The 22,312-nt window shown below is 38.8% G+C and overlaps 1 protein-coding gene and 1 long non-coding RNA gene across 3 annotated transcripts in view; both read right to left on the bottom strand.

Moving 5' to 3' along the window:
* The window catches only part of trabd2a (TraB domain containing 2A), a 71,077-nt gene extending 58,100 nt beyond the window's left edge, over positions 1-12,977 (bottom strand). The window contains exons 1-4 of one of the 2 annotated variants that reach the window (XM_088071073.1): positions 12,532-12,977; positions 11,731-11,857; positions 10,661-11,166; positions 6,634-7,194 (exon numbers count right to left, since the gene is read on the bottom strand). In XM_088071073.1, the coding sequence (XP_087927199.1) occupies positions 6,634-7,194; positions 10,661-10,765 (666 nt within the window). In that variant the 5' untranslated portion in view covers positions 10,766-11,166; positions 11,731-11,857; positions 12,532-12,977. Of the gene's footprint in view, positions 1-6,633; positions 7,195-10,660; positions 11,366-11,730; positions 11,858-12,531 lie in introns of those variants that run through there. The other variant, XM_042509478.2, reaches the window with a different exon arrangement.
* A 194-nt stretch (positions 12,978-13,171) lies between these two features.
* Positions 13,172-21,554, bottom strand: LOC121959543 (uncharacterized). The gene is made up of 4 exons (XR_015775220.1): positions 21,017-21,554; positions 20,804-20,912; positions 16,539-16,608; positions 13,172-13,530 (listed from the first exon to the last, which is right to left on the bottom strand). It is a non-coding gene; the product is annotated as an uncharacterized LOC121959543 (long non-coding RNA).
* Between the last annotated feature and the right edge of the window lie 758 nt (positions 21,555-22,312).

Here is a 22,312-nt window from a genome sequence, read left to right as displayed (position 1 = left end):
ACTTTTCATGACATCTACACAGCCAACACACTCAGCAGCCGTTACGATCAGCGCAGCGCAGGGTGTGGGAGTTTCAGAATGCTCACACTTAGTGACAGCGTCTGTCCTGTCCAATGAGTCTTGGGGCAGGGTGAACTGTCTGTTCGTTTGTAACCTCTCAGATCAGATTTATAGTACAAGACATTTTGCCCACACATCTGTTGGTTCAAGAACAAACTTTACTTTGATGTTTTCAGTGTTAGCGTTTAAATGCACAAGCCAAGAGAGCTCTGCCCTCTTGTTGTAACTGAGAACAGACTTCACTCCCTGTGTGCACAGGATACTTCTTGACCAAGGGGTTAAGATGATCTGTTAAAAAAAAGCTAAATCATGAAAGTGTTTTTGGTAATAATTAATTTTTTTGTAGGGCGATGTAAACTGAAGCAGTACAAAGACCTTTAACTCTGTGAAACCTGAGCAAATTGATTTGAAAAACATGGGGAAAAGGCAATGAGCAACTTAGAAAGACATGGCCCCCACATTAGCAAGAAATTAGGAAAAAGTTGCAAAAAAGATTACATGAAAATAAGAAGGAAAATAAAATTTAAAATAGAGTTAAAAATGACCCAAAAAGTGCTGAAAATTACGAAAAAATATATGTATACATTTTTGACATACTTTTAAACATAAACTATAAAAATTATGAATATTGTTTTATGGACATTTTTCCTATTTCTTTCTCCCCATTAAAAATATATTTTTTCAGGTAAATTTCTTGTTCATTTCACTATTTTTTTGCAATTTGTGGGCATTTCTTACCAAGTTTCTAGCTGCCTTTTTTTCACATGTTTTCATAAGAAATCAAACCAATTAGCGCAGGTTTCAAGGGGTTAAACAGCTTGTAAAAGGCGTCTGAATGCAGGACAAGAAAACTGTTGTCAATTCTGGTTTCAACAAGCTAAGCCATGTTTAAGGAGGAACATCGTTTCTGAAATTGGGTATGAAAATTTCACAACAACAGAGACAAGAAGATATGATATTTGGGTTAAAATCAGGTTATAGATATGGGTTTTGTTTGGACTACAGTAGATCTTGCTGGCCCAGCAGAGTCAGAGCCCTGCAGCACGTCAGTAGAAGTAAAAAGAAAACACCACAACTGAAGTTACCAGGTTGTCAAAAAGAGGTAATGTCATGATACCTTTAATGGAGTCAGAGTCACGCCTTCCTTCCTTAATGGCTCCTCTACTGATCTAAGTCTGCATCTCAACTCCCTCCTCATCATGAATGAACCAAATGGGCTTCAAACATTCCTCCCCTGTTCTCATAGTCGTACACTGAGACCTGCATTCATCACCTCTCCATGCACCATTACTCCCAGTGATGGGAGGAAAGAAACAACACTTTCATTAGCAGGTCTGCTCCACTGAGGTGTGGAATGTCCCGCGGGTTTCCAACAACAGTGACAGAGAAAGCCGGCCTTCATACGTCCATTGTTGTCTTCAACAAGCTCACTTAGTGTAATGGGCAAGGCTGAGCCTGCTCTTCAAAAGACGAGGGGCACCACGCAAGAATAAGAGCAGTCATGCTTATCCAGATTAGGGATCAGAGTATAGAAAGTTTAATTCATTGTGGTTTGAAAATAATGAGCTCAATGGGCTTAATTTATAGTGGCAGGCAAAAATGGACACATCACTTGTAAGATGAGATTTTTTTAAAAAAGCACCATATCTTTATAATGCTTTTAGCTATCTTACAGCCTAATTCTAACAGATGTCGTGTTTTAACAGAACTACACGAGGCAAGAACTTAAAGGGATAGTTCAGATAAAAAAAGCAGGGTTGTATGAGGAACTTAACCATAATCATAGTTAACCATTACATACAGTGGATGTCCTGCAGCAGACCCTCTGTTTTGGAGAAGCAGACAGAAGTCTGACATAGAAGCTAAGCAATGCACTGCTGTGGACATGGTATGCGGAAAAATGTCTTTTAGCCACCTAAAAAAAGTCCAACCTAAAAAAAAATCAATATGAGCTTAGTGTATTTTATACTGACTATATTTTCACCACTTCACTTTGCAGGAGACACACCATTTTGATAGAGAAGCTGTTAACCGCTTCAGTTCCCATCAATACTCTCATCAAAGCCACCAGACTCCATTGACAAAAACAGTCCTTTGGCTTGCTAAACACAGGAGCTGCTGGTCTACCGCTGCTTACATCAGTTGGTTTGTTTGTGTGTGCGGCTTTGGTGAACTGACCCCTTAAAAATGCCAAAGTCACTCAATAACACAAACATACTAACTGATTGAGGCAGCAGTAGAGGAGCCCTGACCTGCCTGAAATAAAAAGCGCCTCTGCTAATGTCAAAGAAAATCAGTCCATATTTATGAAAAATAATATTAGGCTTATAAAGCTTTAAAAAAAAACAGTCTGATTACATCTTACACCAAAGGCCACATAATAAATGAATGGGGCGATCATATTTAACACTGAACCGCCACATTGATGTGATGCATCAGGATTTGTCTATTTCAGCTCAGTAGGTGCTTTTTTTGATTGTTTTGCAGTAATTAATTAATGAGAGAAGCATGTTGCAATGTGGGGAAAAAGAAAACAATTTGGGAAAAAAAAGAGACAAATAGCTCAATGAAGTTACTTTGATAATCACAAACTATGTGGGCCTTAATCAGGTTGACATTACTTTGTATTGGCAAGCTGGAGGTTCAATTCTGCTGATTAAATTCCCCAATGTCTCTGTTAAATTAAAAATATCCTGGTCAAGTCAGCAGGTGATGTGAGTTACCACCTCTTCCAAACTCCCAAATCTCAACAATAATTACTCAAACAGTGCTGCTGAGGCAAAATTAAACATGATTTAAAGGCCTTTTCTCACCTCAACCTTCTTCATAACTAGATTTTGGTATAACTCCACAACAGCAAACCATGATTCTTCAAATCAGACAAAAGCCCAGTAACTGGCCGATGAGCGGTGCGTTCATCCAATCAGCTGTGCATAGTCTTCAACAAAGGCACGAAGAGAGAAGCTGTCACTACTTCAATTCATGAAATATTTTCCATTTGCCTTCTAAAGTCTGCAGCACGCCTGATGTAATTGGCCAGTGAAAACATTACAGAAACTATTACAGACCGTAAATATGCTTCTCTAGTTGTAGCCTCATTAAACAGTACTTTCCATCAAGAACGGCGTCTGAGGCGGCAGCATTGTTTCACTAGGAGTGTATCTCACTCATCGCGCTCTATCTGGACATCGTACACTTGAGTTGAGCTAAAAGGCTTTAAATGGAATTGCCCTTTTCAACTAGACTGCAAAAACAGTGAAAGAAAATGTTTACTGAAATATTAAGCGGGCTGCTTCAAGCCAGCAGGGTTGAGGCGTCCATCAAGCTGCTGTTGATTAGATTGAAACCGAGTGTGGAAATTATGGAGTGCCAAGCTGTGTGCTGTGCCGGTGCAGCGTCGGGGTAGGGGTTGTTTCTGGGACACTAGAATTCATTGTTGAGGCCTCTGGAGATTTTCTGGACCTAATTCAATGAAAGCTGTGATGATGGGAAGTTTTTCTCTCTTTATTGCCCTGTTGACAAACCCAGTTTCAGCCACCCACTTTCTTTCTCTGCTATCCATAATAACAAATCCCAATGCCTAAACGTCAAAATAAATTATTTGTGAATGCTTTCAGAATGAGACCAATACAACCATTACAAAAATTACTCATGATGGTCTGCTACGTCTTTTAGGTTAGTGGCCATGCTGTACCTATGGCGGCTACATGTATAGGCTCTGTAGGTGCACCAGAGCTGACATATGCCCCCTCGGAAAAAAGTAATTTCACATTATGGATTTGGGGGTGTTAGATACCACATGGGAACATCAAGATATGTGATAGACTGCTTGTGTTTTCTCCTATAAATTTCCAATGCTTGTGGAGACAGTTGATGGTAAAGATAACATTGAGAAAGTGGAAGGAAGACCCAGCAGGTTTCTCCTTTTCGGGAGCAGACATTTCCACTGCACATCCTGCTCAATGTGATCTACTCTGCATCACAGTTAGAGGAGCTGTATATGACATCCACAACTTTACCACAGCAAACATGTTTTTGCTATGTAAGATATGCTGGAGTAATGGTGTCCTGACCAGAGAGTGACATCTTCATACCTCTCTGTGTGCAACATATCCTCATACAACTTCTCTTGTGATATCATACAACTTAGCATCCCAAGAATGATGGTCTGTACTTAGCGTAAAGTTACACTGGATCTGAACTACTCCCATCAGCATAAATCCATCTTTTAAAAAAAACAACGAAGGAAATGTTATGTAAACCCTGGTCACAAATGTCAACATCAGACACTTTGTACCTCAAATCTGACAGAGGTTTTGGATCAGTATAACAACATCGCCTGCCTTTGCTTACAAGAAAGAACAGTCATTACTTGCACAAGCACAAAACCAACAGCCAATGCTGTAATATTCCTGGTGACAACAGTTTCGTCCACAACACTTTTAGTGATTTAAAACAACACAAGAAATTACATTTCATCTTCAAAAAATGAGACAACTGTGAGAGGATCTAAGAAATAATGACTTCACTGTTCATGTGAAAATGCTTCCTCAGCAGAAGTGTTAACAACACAAGCTAAATGTAATCATCTCATCCCAGTCAGGGAATAAAATCTTCACTCTTTGTGATTGTAAACTCTTACTCATACTCCATGTGTTTATCCAGACATAAACTTCTCCCGTTCTTCATCTTCCACTCAAGAGAACGCTAATAAAAGTGCTGCTGGGTGGTTTGAGCCGAGACTTATAGGCTGAAGGGCCAACAAGGCCTGCTTTAAAATAACAACACTTTAAGCTTCTGGGTGTTAGGGTAAATGGTCAGGTGTAATCCCCTTAGCTCCTGACCAACATTAGCAGAAATTCCTCAATAATACGCAACATGATTTCATAGTGACTGCTGCCTTTGAGAGATGTTTGTAATGCTGAAAGGGTCACCAAGGGGCACAGACAGACAGGCAGACAAGGGGACTTAAGTGTGCCGGTTTGGGGAACAAGGTTCCTTTTTTTCTGGCGCTTTCAGACTTGAGTCATTAGGATCCATTTTTCTTTAATAACAAAGAGCGTGGCGGAGCACGGCTCAATGTTTGCACAGCTGATTATTAACACCACACCTTTCTCCACTTAACTACGCTATGGGAAAGAGAGGAAAAGACAAAACCAAAGGCCTCTGTTGTAAAAATGAAAAAAAAAATCTGGTGGATAAAACTCTGTATATTCACAACTAAAACTGTACGTGAGCGCACAGTCATATATGTGCATATGCATTCTTTTCATCAATTTTGACTTAAAAAACAGACTGCAAAATTATAACACAATTAGTAAAAGTGGCAAAGAAACTAATGACAATGTCACCCGTCTTAATTTCTCAATCTCCTCTCTATATCTGCTAAAACTGTGCATATGCCTGGTCTGAAGTCTTTGTAAGATGTGCATATTCTCATGGTGTATTCTTACTTTCTTAATACTAGTTTACATGTTGGAAAAGACAAGTATATCCATTTTTTTTCACATCTGGTCCCTGGTCTTTGCCATTTGTCTGACACATTTTACATTTGATGTCAAGCCTTTTCAGCAGAGTAGATCTGACATTGAGTTTATTGAAACAAACCTAAAAGTCTGAAGGGTAAACTCACCAGCTGCACAAGTAGCAGCCACCTTTTGACACCTGTAGCACACAGTGGATCTACCATGGGGTTGCACCAATCTGACGTCAGTGCTCTTTGTTCTCCCCAGTGTAAAATGTGTTAACCTTTCTGTGTGGAAGTGATTAAGATATGTGTAAGCTAACCTAAAGCTGGAGCTACACATAAATTCTGAACTGCCATAAATTTTAATTGTAGCCTGAGGTTACATGAAAACAACATAATGAAGTCAACATTGGAAATGGATGGACTGCAGCTGGACTACAGTGAAAAGTCAGTGCAGGAAGACAAACATTTTAATTGACGGGTTTGCAGATGAGAGAGTCGACAACTGGAGAGAGGAAGGTTTGACAAAAAATCTAAAGCACTGTGAGCATTGAGAGCAAAAATACTTATACTGAGCACGCTAAGAGAAATGTGATTTTGTATTACTCATTTTTAGTATTGCGTACTTTTATTACAGTGCTACACAAAGTAGATTTGAAAGCAATTTCCAAAGACACATTTTAGTTTCTTTGCTTTGTTATACTGTTGAAAGAAAAAATGATGCATTAAATGGATATGAGATTAGAGTCATATAAAAATATTTTTAGTTTGTTTACTTTGTTATTTTGTAAAGTAAAATAAAATAAAGAACCCTTAATGAACTGTTTGGATGCAGACATGTTTTCTTGTTTTGCGTTGCACAGAATTAAACTGTCAAGCACATACAGTGAATTGATTTTAATAGTTTAAAAGTACTTGAAGTGCATATTTGCAGTATAAGCAGAAACTCAAATGACTCAGATCAGGGGCAAAAAACTTCATCGCTACTAAATTTTTAGTTTTTGGGAACTGCCAACATGTTGGAAGACCTCTCTGGTAGCACACGGTGGGTATTATTTATATCATTCTGCAGAAAATAGCACCAACCACTAAAGTTTCAAACTCACCTGGGAGAAGTTGAGCCCGTTGAGTGGATGGCACTGCTCCTCCACCTTCTCCACAGCTCCCGTCCTCTTCCTCATCCTCTCCGCCTCCTGGGCCAGGTACAAGTCCAGCACTGGCACCCCTCGCGTCTTAATATCTGCCTCCGTTAACGAATTCACCATCAGCATCACCCAAACAGGTCGCTTCCTCTCCCAGTTCCCAGCGATGGCGTTGAAGAGGTAGTCCGCATAGAGTCCCTTCCCCCTCTGATCTGGGGTCATCCATGAAGGCATCATGAGTTTTACATACTCGAGGTGACGTTTGAGTCTCCGATAGATGTCTCTGGGTAAGACATCCTGCAGGTTCTCGCCCTGAGGAAGCAGCTGGCAGCTGGTCAGGGCTGAGATGGTGTAAGGGTCCGTCAGGTCCAGCTCAAAGTAGACGATGTTGCTCTCCTGGAAGGCCTGCTTGGAGTTTTCAGGGATGAAATCCCAAACGCGCGTGTAGGGGACGTGGATTGTACCGTAGAAATATGACGGAGGGTCCCGTTTGATCGTCCACAGGAAGGAGTTCAGGTCAGTTTGCTGGGGAGGGGAAATAAAACGTGATAAACAATTATTTTCAGTATTGATTAATCTGTTGAATATTTTCGGATTAATGGCTTCAAACTATCAAAGGAGGAATAAGAGTTGTCAGGCTGCTGTAATTTCTAATTTTATTACAATATCTTTAAACAATACCCATATGTGATACCATTTTTGTGACAAAAAATTGACATTACGGGCAAACAAGTTGAAAAAAAAGTTAAATAAAACAAGGCTATAACGTGACTATAAGAAGACTTTTCTTTTCTTAGTCTAGTTAGTAGCAGAGAACATTAGAATGACTGTAGTTAACATTTACAATAAGAGAGCCAGAAAGCGCAGGTGCTTCCTGTCTATCAACACTAGGTGTGTAAATCACTGGTTTCATCATGATACAATATTACAGCGGTACTTTGGACAATTATATGATATTTGCTGATATCATAAAGTCAACCACGATACAATTTCCATTCTATTCGATTTAGGGGCCTGCGATCGACATGGGCCGATATTATCTGCTCATTTGACACAGTCAGGTTACAGGAGTTGCTGCCACCCTGTTCTTTACTTTTGGCCAGAAAAGATAAAAACAACATAAACATTACTGGAAATAATTAAAGCTGGTTAATTCTGTTTGAAAAAGCTTGTTGCGTTTTCATTTTAATTCAAATCATGATCTTTTTTCTAAAACTTTTCCCAACATCCTCAAAACGTGGATTAACAACAAGATCCTTTCACTAAAGCATAAACCTAAATGATTATAACTTTCGAGGATCGTAGATTCATAGTTTGTAGGTCACATTTCCCCCACATATACACGTGCTAATGTTATTAGCATAAGCCTATGGCATTTTACATAAATTAGCTTAGCGGCTAGCGGACTCCTTCTCTACTCACAACTTGACCAGTTTAATATTATTTATGCTCCCTCTTACTCACCGCGGGTTTAAGTCCCTGCACCTCCTGACAGATCGGCGCGGACCACCTTCAGTCTACATGCGTGTTATTTTCAGTCAACATTGTTGAAAAAGTCCATCTAACATGTTAGCAAGAAGACAGTGAAGTGGCCCCGCAGGTATGTTGTGTTTCCTCAGTACGGCTTTTGTTTACATATGACGTGCGCCGCCTGTTGACTCACAGTTTCTCCGAAAACAAAACATTTCCACACGGATGTTTAATTCCCGAGTAAACAGACGAGATGGCCCCGTGAATGATGGCCCGCGTAAACAACAGAGATTGAAATTTCGGCACGGAAGATTTCGTCACTTCCGGTTTCAAAACGTCATGAGATCATGTCGAACCGGGACAAAGGGTTTTGAACGAAAGGATCATGGGAAATGGTGGCGTTTGAGGTGTGTTGATTAAACTGAGCGACATTAGATAGATATAGATAGATAGATAGATAGATAGATAGATAGATAGATAGATAGATAGATAGATAGATAGATAGATAGATAGATCCTTTTTTTATTTTTTGATTTTGGTTGTGTTAATGCATATGGCATGAATTTCTATTTAATTTGTTAATTTCAAGCTCAGCTCCTACAATAAGTCTAAAATACACTGTGCAAAACAGCTTCTGCCCGTGGATGCCAATGTTGAGCGAACAGGTTTTGAAATGTTTCAAAATGTTTTGTTTTTTTTACTAGTATATTGTTCTTTTGCTGCTTATCCTTAGTTGCCAACTGTGGGACTAATAAAGGATCATCTTATCTTTTCTTATATTTTAAAGTGTTGAAACGTTTCAAAGTTTCTAATTTGCCATCTCTAGTAAACTGCCTTCTCCTCATCATATTTCTCTGGGCTGCTCACCATCATCAACCTGACACTGTGTGACAAAGAATTTCAAAATAAGACCACATATAAAAGAGGATGATATGGATCTATGTTTACACTTACACTCAATGTTAAATGATCGTTGCTCATTTAATCGAAATATCGATGCAAATTGATGGATTGTTACACCCCTAATCAATACTGCCGAAAATAAGAATTGAGACTGACTGAAATATTTCGGAATCAATAGGTATCGATAAATCGTCTTTAAATCACTTGTTGTTGTTTTTTTGACCAACAGTTTTAGACCCAAATACATTCACTTTACAGTGATTTGAAATACAGAGAAGCAGGATTTCCTCATATTTGAAAAGTTGGAACCAGTGAGTGTTTGCCATCTTTGATCATCAAAATTGTCATTGTTTATTTTTTTTACATTTTGGCTTCAAATAGGCATATATTTGGAAACGAGAAATCCATAAACACACATAAAGAATAGTGGTGAATTCACAAAAAAAACGACTCAGGACAATTATTTTGCATAAACCAACACTGGGCCTGTCTGACACCAGCCAGCTTAGCCACAGCTCTGTCTGCTAGAGGTTGTTTATTAGACTGATAATAGACTGATAATGACTTATTAACAGACCACTTAGGACCCAAGTGCCAAACTAACAATACACATGTCAGTGATTGTCAGACCATGAGCTCGGCATGTTGGCCTTCCTGTTTCTGATGGATCTGACCTGAAATTCTCAGTTTGAAGACTGACAAGTTAAAACAGATTTAGAGGTAATCAATAAAACAAAGGTTAGTAATCTCACTCTGTCCTTTTCTATTGTATGTCCCATATGACTAAATCCCGAATAGCTGCCATTTTCCCAAATACACACATTTGTGTGGACAGTGCATGTTACTCAAAGTCAGTACACAAAACTAGTGGTGGAACACAGATGTACATTTAAAGGCGGACACAGGGGATATGTCCCCTCAATATGTAGAACATATGCATTTGTCACCCACAATAATAAAAAAATGAAAGTAGCAGAGAACTTATATTTTGACAAAATTAGAGAAATCATAGGAGCTTTTTTGATCAATTGATGCAAACAAAAGGCAAAAAATGGTGTACAAAAATCCCCCATAATGCAGGAAACTGTTTGACACCAAATGTGAAAATAAAACATATGCTTTTGTTGGAAGGATTAGTTAATTTGGCAACTGGTTGACAGAAAATGAATCATTTTGACAACTGATTAATCTTGTGTAACTTATTAAGCAGAAAAACATTCTCTGCCACCAGTTTTTAATGTTATCATCAATTATCAATATTTTGTGAATATTTGTTCCATTTCTTTGGGTTTTGGACTGCTGGTCAGAATGAAAACAGTTTGAAGACAACACCTTGGGATATGGGGACTTGTAATGAATATTTTAAACTATTGTTCCACATTTTATAGACTAAAAAATAATGGATTAACTAATTATTAATTAATGGAAAATGAATAACATAAATGAATTATTAAAACCGTTATTATCATCAACCAAGTTATAGATCTGTACAAAATGGGCACGGTCAAACAGCAACATGACCTTTTTCTGACACAAAATGTGTCAAAGGCCCATTTTAAGGCCCATTTTTTATGGGTAAACTTTCTTTTGAAACACTTCATCATTTATTTTTACTTACTTTCTTGTTCAGCTCGCAGTTGGAGGACTCCTTCAGCCTCCACTGGTCTGCCCGGACTAGCAGTATCACACAGGACTGAATGAATGCGCCCAAAGTGCCCCGCATCGTCGCTCTCTCCAAAGTGTAGCTCGTGTTCGCTTCGCAACGTGTTGCAGCAACTTATTCCCCAGAAAGCATGGATGAAGCACCTACTTCCACAGCAGCTCCGGCTCCATGCGGTCGCGTAAAACGAGCTGACAAGTATCCGACAAACCGCCGGACAGAGTCATGCTGGCTCGAGCCCTGGACATGGACGCGCTGCTGCTGCTGCTGTTTCACGTGTGTTTGAGAGCGAGAGAGAGGTGGTCACTGGAGTTTACGCAGGGTCACATCACCCTCTCACTGCGCTCTCCACGCCGCCTTCTCTGCATTGGTGTCTTTTGCAAAACGTCTGCGTAAAGTTTATCCAAAAGTTTGAGCGTTTCGAGGCAGAGTGGAGCAACAGGTCTAAGCACGGGTCGATGCACCTGGAGCCAAAATAGAGTAGAAATCGTGATTATTTTCCGAGATGTTTGGTTAGTGATGGTGGTTCTGGTGTGAATGAGCAAATTGCACCGACGACTTGCACTTTTAAACCCAAACTTTTCTGCACACACTGCTCCGTCTGTCTGCCAAGTCCTCACTGTTTGTATCTGCAGCTCTCTCTCTCTCTATGTCTCTCTCTCTCTCTCTCTCTCTCTGACGTGTTTGTGTGTGTGCGCATCTCTGTCGTGCAGCTCCACTCTACCTACCCCCTGGGTTGCTTGCACACCTCTCTCTCTCTCTCTCTCTCTCTCACACACACACACACACACACACACACACACACACACACACACACAGACAGAGCAGTAATCTGATTAAACACCACCCCGCCCGCCACACGTAAAGTCTCCATTCACCTTCTCCATGTCAATAAACAAGGTGTAGAAGCGCGCAGACCACTGATGACGCAAAGCCATAACTAAATGCCAATATTGTAACAATATATTAACAAATAACCCGATTAATAATAGGCTAGACTGTATACCTCTGATTTACAATATCATTACCTTGTGTTATTTTCTGTTTCAGACTGATGAGGTCTCTTGTTGTCACTCTACAGGAGACCCGCAGGCAAACGAGGGTGCCAGTGGAGATCCCGTGGATAGATTGTCCTATGAGTTAATGCCTGACAAACTGGAAGCATTAACATGAGAAAGCAGCGCAATAACAGCATTTACTCAGAGCACAGACAGGGAGACAACAGAACTCCAACTTTTTATGAAAATCTGCAGACTTCATCAGGCTTCCACTCGCCAAAGAGCATGCTCAATATTCCTATACATTTATAGAGAAGTATATGTTTCATTAGTTTAGTGAACCTCGTGAAGCCTCACATTTTACTAAGAAAGCTTGATTTCTAGGCTCTATGAAGAAAATACGTTTGTAGCCTATGATATTTTAGTGGCAAATGGCTTTACACTTGCTTTTTTTTGCATTTTAATTAGGAAAAACATTGCACTGAGAACTTGGTTTTGGCTGGGTGATTTCTTTGAAAAAGGGTGGTTATTCTGTTCATTAAATATGGTTAATGGTCACTGTATTCTTGTTCTGGATATTATTGTCCTTATAGATGTTATGTTATTCATCCAAAGCTGGATACCCCTTGTTTTGGGGGGGCTTTTTTTGTTTTGTTTTTTGAAAAAATAATAAGTCTATCAAAATAGACTCAAATACATAAGTGGATCTTGCAAAATACCACTGAAAGGTACAAAATATATAATAATTTTAGTATTAATTCACATAACAGACCATCCTTCACTGATTCCACGCCTCAAAACAGTCGCTGAGTACAAAGTCATTCATTTTACCTCTAATCCAAGACTTCGGGTTGTACTCATAAAATGCAGGTGGAATCTTGTGGTTGATTTGTAGCTGGAGGCCGATCTATGCGCTCTGGTTCTGTGCTCCGCACCGTCAAACTCCTGGTTCACACGAGGGCAGCGAACACATGTTGGTATTGTCAGACGTCTGAGTAAATAAAACAGCGACTGTTGACGCGAAGAATGACTTTCGGAGCCGATTTTATAGACACAGAACAGGCTGGAAAAATCACGATCCTGGCAAAACGCAAATCAATAGCCTGAAACCATATTACAGAATAAAATTATATTAATAGACAGTTAAATCAACGTTTTATGCCGATAAGGAGAGAACAACATTTATCCAATATAACACTGAAATGAAAACAGGGAGTGTTGAATAGATATATAGATAAATTTATGTATAGCCTATACTTCACCAGCACAAAATGCAAAAAGAAAAACAGAATATTGCGAGCATTTTTGACAGATAGTGCACTTGCAACATGAGTCATTATCTAAGTGAAAATATATATATATATATATATATATATATATATATATATATATATATATATATATATATATATATATATGATTATTATTATTATTTTTAACATTTAATTTTCACTGAAAAATATAGCCTAGACTATGGAAAAATAAAATAATGATGATATGATTTTTGCTATGGTCTAGGGTCTGCATCAAACAAGCATGTTAGCTCACATATGGAATATAATGTGTAGACATATCTGTAGCACCACAGTGCTTTAAAGATAAGTTGTGATGCATCTTTATCAAAATAAATGCCAATTCTGTGTTAGAGGGACCCAGGGCTGTAACAGGGCCCTGTTAAAGCTCCTCCTAGTGGTCAACTCTATACTTACAAGCTGTGTTACACTGTCACGTGTGTTTTGTTCAGCATCGGAGCTGTAACAAGTCTGTACTTTGTCAAACCTGCACCACAGTCTGTCATGCCATTCAGAGCCATTGGTGGAATCTGAAACACTGAGAGAAAGTTGACAGAGAGATGAAAGCAAAGAAGGAGAACACAAGGACAAAACACAGACGAGAGGAGAAAAGACAGAAAAGATGCAGACACAGTTACAGATACAGACATGAGTGATGTCTCTCCAGTATCCACTGATCTGCAGCTGCATCTGCCACACTGGTCTCAAAGAAAACGTTCCTTATAATATGATTCTCATTCACTTTCAACTTTTTGACCATCTTCTCTGTTCACTCTATTTCTGGAAAAGGTCAAGAAAAACTGCTGACAGGGCACACAACAAATGGATATTCCTGCAGTGAGACAGGAGAAAACTTAAATATACAATACAGAGGCACACACTCTTACAAACAAGGACAAGGACTTTTGAAGGATGGGTTCTTCTAGCTAGCATCTTTTTTTTTCTAAGAGTGTATGGTATAGAGCTTTACTCTTACTACCCTTCTCAGAAGATCGTACTCCAAGTTTTAAAAAATACTTATGTCCTAAACTATCCAAGCTGTTGCCAGATCGCAGTGAAATAGGCAAAAATAGTGTGTGTGTGTGTGTGTGTGTGTGTGTGTGTGTGTGTGTTAACTCATCTTTGTTTATGTTGTCCATGTGTAAAAGGTAAAAAGAACACCTGCAGCTGCACCCTCTTTCATGTCCACACACGCATGCACGCACACACGCAAGCAAGCATGCACGCAAGCACGTACACACACACACACACACACACACACACCTGTTCTTTATTTCCATTATCTCCCCACTAAGCCCATAGAGGATATTCTATATAAATATTCATCTGACATAACCTCATCCTCTCTCGCTCTGTGCAGCATTATTTACATCTGAGGTAAGACCTGTTAACTGCTGTTAACTAAAACCACACATTTTAGCTGCCCGATAAACTACATGTGGGATCAGGTCAAAGTCTTTGGGAAACGACGTCTTGGATCCCTAACAAGCACATCACCATGTCACATAGCAGAGCAAATTGTTTCCATAACTTAAAACCATGTGAAACACCAGCATGTGGGGTTAATGAGTAAAACATGGCATTATCATGTGTGTTGTCAAGTGTTTTTGTCAGGTGACTCAAAACCTGTGATTTAGTTTTTCTTTTATAGTACAGGTTCTGTCAAGATCATTTTATTATTTAGTTACTTTAAAAGGAACACTGGAATAAATTGCTGTAAAAATATGGCCAAATTCTGACAGTAATGTATAGTTTTCTGAAATACACTAAAACACTGTAAATCTTTATGCTTTTTGGAGCCAGTGTTACACTTTAAACCTCACATTCTACTGTAGAATACTGTCATGAATTTAACAGTGATATAACGCTGAAGTAGTTTATGGTAGTGACACTTTAAAATAACAGTAGGATGCTGGCAACTTTAGTTTAAGAGTGATCTGTAACCAATATCCCTCCAACATTTTAATGTATTTTAATGTATTATTTCTATTCTTCTGCGAAAGGGGAGGCTGTTTGATGCCTGATATGGGCTTCAGTGACCCCTGTCAATACTGATACTACCGTACATCTGTACATTTCCACTTTAAAGTGGCTCTGTTCATGAAGATCAAACAGCGCTGGGGTCTACAGAGGGTTCCTGAGCAAACATCTGATTCTGCCTCTTTAGATGAGATCTTCAAAGGGACTTCACAATATGGAAATGACCACATATGTTTCATTTTATAAAGAGTGGGAGGTGGATGTATTTGATCTTGTCACTACTACAACTACGTCCTTCTTTACGGAAGAGTAAAACAAAACAGTGACAAAAATCTAGATTTTTTACATTCTTTAATCAAGTGTTAACCCTGATCTTTGACTGGTTAAGCCTTAAGTAACACTGGGGAAACATAAATAGCAATACAGAAAAAGAGAGTGCTGACAGATTCCTGTCTGTTATCAAGATTTGTTTGTCTGCATGCACACTCTGTGTTTTTGCAATCCTGATAAAGGACCATAGAAGACATGAGCGTCGGTAAGCACACTGCTGGACGGATGTATCCATTCATTACACATGGCAAGAGAAGAGAGGCACATGGACAACTATGTAAGCCTTCCAGTAATACTTTGAGTTTGAATGACTCAGTCCATTTACAGATGGTCAGTCATATTGACCACGCTCTACTTCCTTCACAGCCCATTAAACCCTGATTGAAAAGATTTGGCACTAGTATCTGTCACTGTGTGTGCATGTGTGTGTGTGCGCATATGTACTGTGTGTCTCACTGTTTGCATGCATCGCCTCTCTGTGTGAGTCGGTGGAGTGTTCAGGATTGGTCAGAAGTGAGGCCAAAAAAAAGAAAACTGCTATTGTGACATAAAGAGAAAAAAAACTTTGTCTGTTACTAACTGATTGAATTCCTAAAAAAAACATTTTTTTAAAAATATAGGCCAACAAGTTTAAACTTAAAAAAACAGAAAACTGGAATTACCTAGATATAAAATCAGTTATACATAACTTTCTTTAAAAAAAAAAAAAAAAATCTGTTTTACATGTTTAGACTTATTCATTCTTGAAGGTCTCACATTTGCAGTTTGACAAGTTTGACACTTCTGACCCCATTTTCACTGCCGTATCAGTTTGACCCGATCAATACCTCTGTGATATAAATCATTTTCATTTTAAAAGCTGATTACACTAATTAACTTCAGTAGAAGAAGTTTCATCCTGAAAAAACCAAGCCCAACTATTTGTAATGTATGAGAGTTGTATAGATGTACTCTGAATATGTTTCATTTAATAATTTTAACAACAAAACATGCCATTTACTAACTTTAACAACATATTCTATCTTCATCTATTATTTATACAGTAAATACTGTATACAGCACTTAGGCACATAGCATTTGAACCATATTGGTGTTTTACTTGTGCTTCTGGCTAATTTTTAATTTTTGTTTTAATTTTTCCCATGTTCCCTGGGTCACGAAACACTACAGGATCATGTCTGTGGGTTCAAAGCAAACTGTGAATCTTACAGGTGTTTTCTGACATCTTCTGCTTACCTTAATGTCCATGAAAGCAGATCCTTCAGACAGTCTTTTCATCAGCGGTTGAAGCAGAATGCACGTCCACCTGCAAGACACTCACAACTTTGTTGCTGTATCCTTTCAGACATAGACTGTAAAAACTGCCAGTCATTTTATAATCCTATGTGCTCATAACCTGCTAAATATCTTACCCATCCTGCACCACACAGTACTGCTTATTCTGAAACAGCTATACTGAAAATTAGGAGTCGACCTATGTTGGTTTTTCAGGGCTGATACTGATACCGATTATTAGTAGTTAGTCTTTAGTAGTAGTAGTCTTTAGCAAATATTTAATCAAAACTGAATTAAAAATTAAAAATGAATGAATAAATTATCTCCCTGTGGTTTTACAAAGTTAAACTCCCTCCCATGCTGACACTTTCTTTGCACTTTTTAATTGATTTTTATTGGTAGTCATTAAAATAAAATACAGACACAGATAATCGTCAAAATGACATGTACTCATTGTAAGTAACAAGTACAAATACAAAGTAAAAAGATGCTCTGGACAAAGCAACCCCCCCCCATGAGGTAACTTCCTGTTGAAGGATGTTTTTGGTCATGTCCCACAGCCAAAACAGTGACTCGGACATTTTGATATTTTTGAGTGTGTTAAACAGACAAATCTTGATCTATGTAATCTCAGTAAACAGAGACTTCCTTAAATTTCCTGTTTCTGATTGAAGCGTGGAGTCAGAGACATGGTGGTGATTATGAAATGCTGATGTGGATTCCCAAAGTTATTCTAACAGCATCACCACCAGAGTCACTTACGCACAAAAACAAGATGTGACCCTTGAAATGATAATCTGACTTGACAACAGCAATTACCTAAACTGTGTTTTTGTGCCGCTTACAGTAATCCCATCTATTCTGATCTGTGATTTCCCATCATAAGCAAACAAACCTTCCAGATAATTCAGCATCACCAGGTTTTATTCACTGACCTTTCTAGTTTTAGCAGCGATACAAACCGCATGATTGCTGTTTTTGATATTCACAACACATTCAATTATCTGCTTCTTGTAAACATCTTTAGATTCAGATTTCAAACACAAACATGACATTAACTCCAAATGACACACAGACACAGAAGAGGCATGACTGCACGGTTAGTTGTGATGGAAGTGGTTGTGTGACTGAGCCTTTAGTCACAGCATCAAAGCAAAAATGGTGTTCATGGTAAAAAGCTTTTACTGGAAATCCAGGGTGTCCTGGCGGCTCTGTGGGCAGACACACATACCAACACGTACACTGGATCTAAAGGTCTGCACCCAGCTCATGTACTCAATTACCCAGAGCCCCCCACCACCAATCTCCTGTTTCCCCTTTCTTTATTAGGAAACATCTTTCTCAGGTGTCACTGATTTGTTTCCAAGGACATTCCACATATACACAACAATAATAATAATAATAATAATAATAATAATAATTATTATTATTATTTTTTTGAGGGGGGAGGTTGTTTTATTTCTTTGTAAACCTCCGATAACAAAAACAAGCTTATTAAAACTTAAAACTACTGTTGCTATTACAATTTAAGTTGATCTTGTATATAGTTGTGTAATATTTTGTCCCTTTTTTGTCCGTTATTCATTTTGCATCTATGCAGTAATTTTTGTGATCACAACCTGAGTGACTGAGTCTTATCCACGTAAAATAGGGATCTGTGGTTGATTAACTGACCTCATTCAGAGGAAAATGTGTATTTATTTAGACTTGTATTTTCAACATGAGGCCTTAAAAATGAAATAAATCTCGTCTCTCTTTTATTTTTTTCCCCTAATATTTATCTCAGATGTGAAGCAGATTCCAAAAGTTCTAACAACTGGCAATCAATGCACAATGACTGAAGCCAGTAAGTTGTTGGGGCCAATATTTTGGTCACTATCGGCATGTATGTCAGCCAATAAGAATCAATACTGCAAAAATTAAAATAGTGATCCGAATTTTGCTTACTGCTTAGATCACACATACAGATATACATGTTTAAAGTTCCGTCAATATGAACATACACACATGGTTAGCTTGGTAAGATTCTCTACAGTTCAATCATTCAGTTAATTAACAAGAGTGATGCAAAAAGAGCTTTAAATAAACAATTTGTTTGAATTTCCCATCTTTGCTGAGCAACAGTTTTGTGTGAAAGTTAACAAAAGTTTGTCCAATGTAGACACCTGTCCCAAAAATAACCCTAATGAGTTTGGTGGTTTAAGCAAATAATAGCCAATGCTATTAATTTAGGTTTTATAGTAGTTTATTTTTACATAGTAAAATGTCCTGCTCACTCACAACTCTTTATTATTGACCAAATTAAGGGTTTAAAAAATGTTTAAGTCCCCCATCGGTTTTTGGATTGCCATTTTAAAGCCTTGAGTTCAGCATTTTGGCCATCAGCATTTTGATTTTTTGGACAAGGGGGTGAAGCTGTGGCGAATCAGTCACACACTGTGGAATTTGTGTATGAATGTGGCATTCAAAAGTTTAATGACTGAACCTAAATGCTAAAATGCTTCTCTTTAACTTTGAGTCACACTACATAGTGATCATTTGAAGATTGCACATGCCTTTATATTATATGACATCCATGTTTATCAGATACTTGATGCCACTATGCAAAATTACCTGCTCAGATTCACACGCTGCACCACTATGGATTAGATTTCTTTGTTTATCAGTATTTTTTGGCATCAAATCACAAACAGACACAGTCAGTCACATTAAACATGTTTGGGTTTGTTCATTTGATTTACTGACAACAAAATCCTGTTTAAAATCTATCCTGTTTCTTTTTTTTTCTGCAGAAAAAAGATTGTCTCCAGTTGAGGTCAAAAGTTGATCTGGGGTTGTTTATTGCTCGCAGCCAGTGTTAGGTAAAGAAAAATAATAATTATCTTTCCTACTATTATCATTCCAACTCCACCCTCGACTTCCAGCCTGTTCCAAAAGGCCTCTCTATCCCTCTCTCTCTCTCTCTCTGATGTGCAGTGTGCATGTGTGTTCAGATCATTAGCTTTCATGATGACATGCTCAAATTGATGTCTCAGTTATCTGTCCCTGCCAGAGGCTTCAATGTGCTCAAAACCAACATTTCTTTAGGCTTACAGTTTCTAACACAAAAAAAGTAGAAGTCTGACATTGATTCTGACTCTGACCTTCACTGCTGCATGTGTGTTTCCAGGTTTGCCTTGATTTTATGTTATTGATAAGATGTTGATTAAGTCTAGAGTACTAATCAGGGCTTGACAGTAAGAGTTGCCAGAGAAATTGGCCATTCTTGGCTTGAAAAGGTGACAGCAAATCATGCACCCCAAAAACTAATTTCATATTTGTTGCATTTTTTAATTCATTCAGTCTTCCATTATCTGTAACTACTTATCTTAGTCAGGATCGTGGGAGGGCTTGAACCTAACCCAGCTATTTGTTGCATTAGTAATATGTCAAAATTGTGGTTACAATCAGAATTGGAACCAGATAATGCTTCAGATGCAGGTGGTATGTTGCTTGCTAAAACAGATGCTTGCACACAGGCATGCTATCTAAAATCACACACTGGAGCAGCATGATGCCACTGTTGTTTGGCTCTGTGTGACAATGCAAAGGTAGCACAAAAAAAGGACTTCATAGCGGCCCTATAGTGTGATCTCTGTGTAAAATGGGCTAATGATGCTGAAGGACCTAATTATGCATTTATCATCTGTTCTACATTAGCTCTGTAGCAGGCAAATGACCAGAAACGATGCCTTGTTTGAAATTTCTAATAAATGTATTTCCCAAAATGTCTGAGCACTCCTTTAAGTTGTTGACCATTGCATCATGCTAAGATGCATTGTATTATTTAATTATTAAGCAATAAAGACTCAACTCCTCTGCCTGCAGTTCAGTCAGCAGCTGTCACTTCCTACTATCTGCTAACTCTGTCCATTCAAATCCAGAGAACCGGCAAAAGTTTGAAACATTAGAATTCAGTCAAAAGAAATGTTTCAGTGCTGAGTTTGTCCATACAATTGCAATTACCGTGGCTGTCAGTGGAAACTAATGGCTCAACAGTATGTGACTCTGGAGGAGGGCAGCTGTATGTGTGAAAAGAAATGGAAGCTACATAATGACTCACTCAGGGCTGTCACGGGTCCATAAATCAGCTGCAGTTGCTGCTGTGAAGCCTTACAGAGTTCCTCTGTCTCATCTTTACGCTCGACCTCTAATAGACACCTGTCCACAGTCAAAGGATGACTTACCTCACTTCTGCACTCTTTTTCCATTAAGCTTGATCTCCATCACACCAGAACATTACTTGGAGAGGAGAGGGGGGGAGTGGGGCAGACGGCAAAAGCAGAATTAGTATCACTGCAAAGCAAGAGAGAGAGAGAGAGAGGATGAAGGGGTGTGAAGGAATGCAGCTGTTCAAACAGCTCTTTGATTTAGTGGTCACGGCTCCCAGCGTGACTCACTCTGGCTCAAACACCGTGGAGATCACTCAGACGTTCATCCCTCTGGTCCGGTGGTTTTCTGCTCTCTGGCGGCCTGTGTGTGTGAGTGTGTGTGTGTGTGTGTGTTTGAAAAAGAGAGTGACCATTTTCATAAGTAACAACTGAAATGTGAATTTAAGATGTCCTGTGCACATTTTTTAATTTTTCAACTTATTGTGTGTACGAGGTCCGACACAAATGTTGAATTCATTTACTTTCTTATCAAACATTTGCAAAACTGATCAATATTGAACCTACATTGGTAAAATTCACATTTACCGGCTAGTAGTAATATTCTTTCCTGCTTTTAGTGGTGGATTGCAGCATTTCTTGGCACATTACCACCACCTGTAGAAAAGTAAAGACGTGTGAAACCATTGGCAGAATGTCTGATCACCCCAACGTGGTGATGCTGTATATGATAAAACTCCTCATCATATTCTGACACCGTTTGCTTCACAATAACAACGCCGGGGGCAGTTCTTTACATTGCATCTTTGCGAAGATGCAAGTGAGTGGTAGGTGGCGTGACTAAGAAGATACTGGTTGTTACATTTAGGCAACAAACTACTTGGTTAGGAAAATATTGTGGTTGATGTTACTCAAGTGACTAAGGACTGATGTGACCACATAACGCAACATTGACTTTTCAGAGTCAAAGTTCTGTGCTTGTTGAACCCATCCATCTCCCCTCCCACCAACCCTAAATGGACTTTCATGCTCTTTAAACTAAGTCCATTTCTCTGAATGTCTAAAGGCCCAGACACACCGAACGGACATCAGAGAACTAGACTGGACTTGGGGAGCTGCGGTCGGCCCTGGCTTGGGAGTCTTTTTTAAGGACTGAGGAACCCCCAAGGCCAGGTTCCCCAGAAGGGATTGGAGGAGGGAATGGCAAAAAATTGTTCTTCTGGGTCCATGATTGGTCAGTTTGTTCTGTCATGTGTGAGGCAGGATGAGGACCCAAATTGCAGATTTGCCAGAAGTACAAACTCAAAGTGAGCTTTAATGCTGAAGATTATCCATCCAGGTGAATAAAAATACAAAGAACAAATAAAACATGAGCAAAAACTGAACAGAAACAAACCGGGAACTTGGAGGATCAAGGTAACAGGAACAGGCAGGGACAACAGGAACATGGCGAAGAAAACAGACAAATTGACAAAGGACAAAGGGAATCACGGGTACATAAAGGAACTAATCAAGACAATGACACACAGCTGGGCAGGTGGACACAGGAGCTGGAGGGAAACGGATTGGTTAACTACAGAAGGTGTG

Source organism: Plectropomus leopardus, chromosome 20 (genome assembly GCF_026936395.1).
Source record: "Plectropomus leopardus strain MGB_pleo_1.0 chromosome 20, ASM2693639v1, whole genome shotgun sequence".
NCBI classification, from domain to species: domain Eukaryota; kingdom Metazoa; phylum Chordata; class Actinopteri; order Perciformes; family Serranidae; genus Plectropomus; species Plectropomus leopardus.
This window is presented reverse-complemented; position numbering and strand designations above follow the sequence as displayed.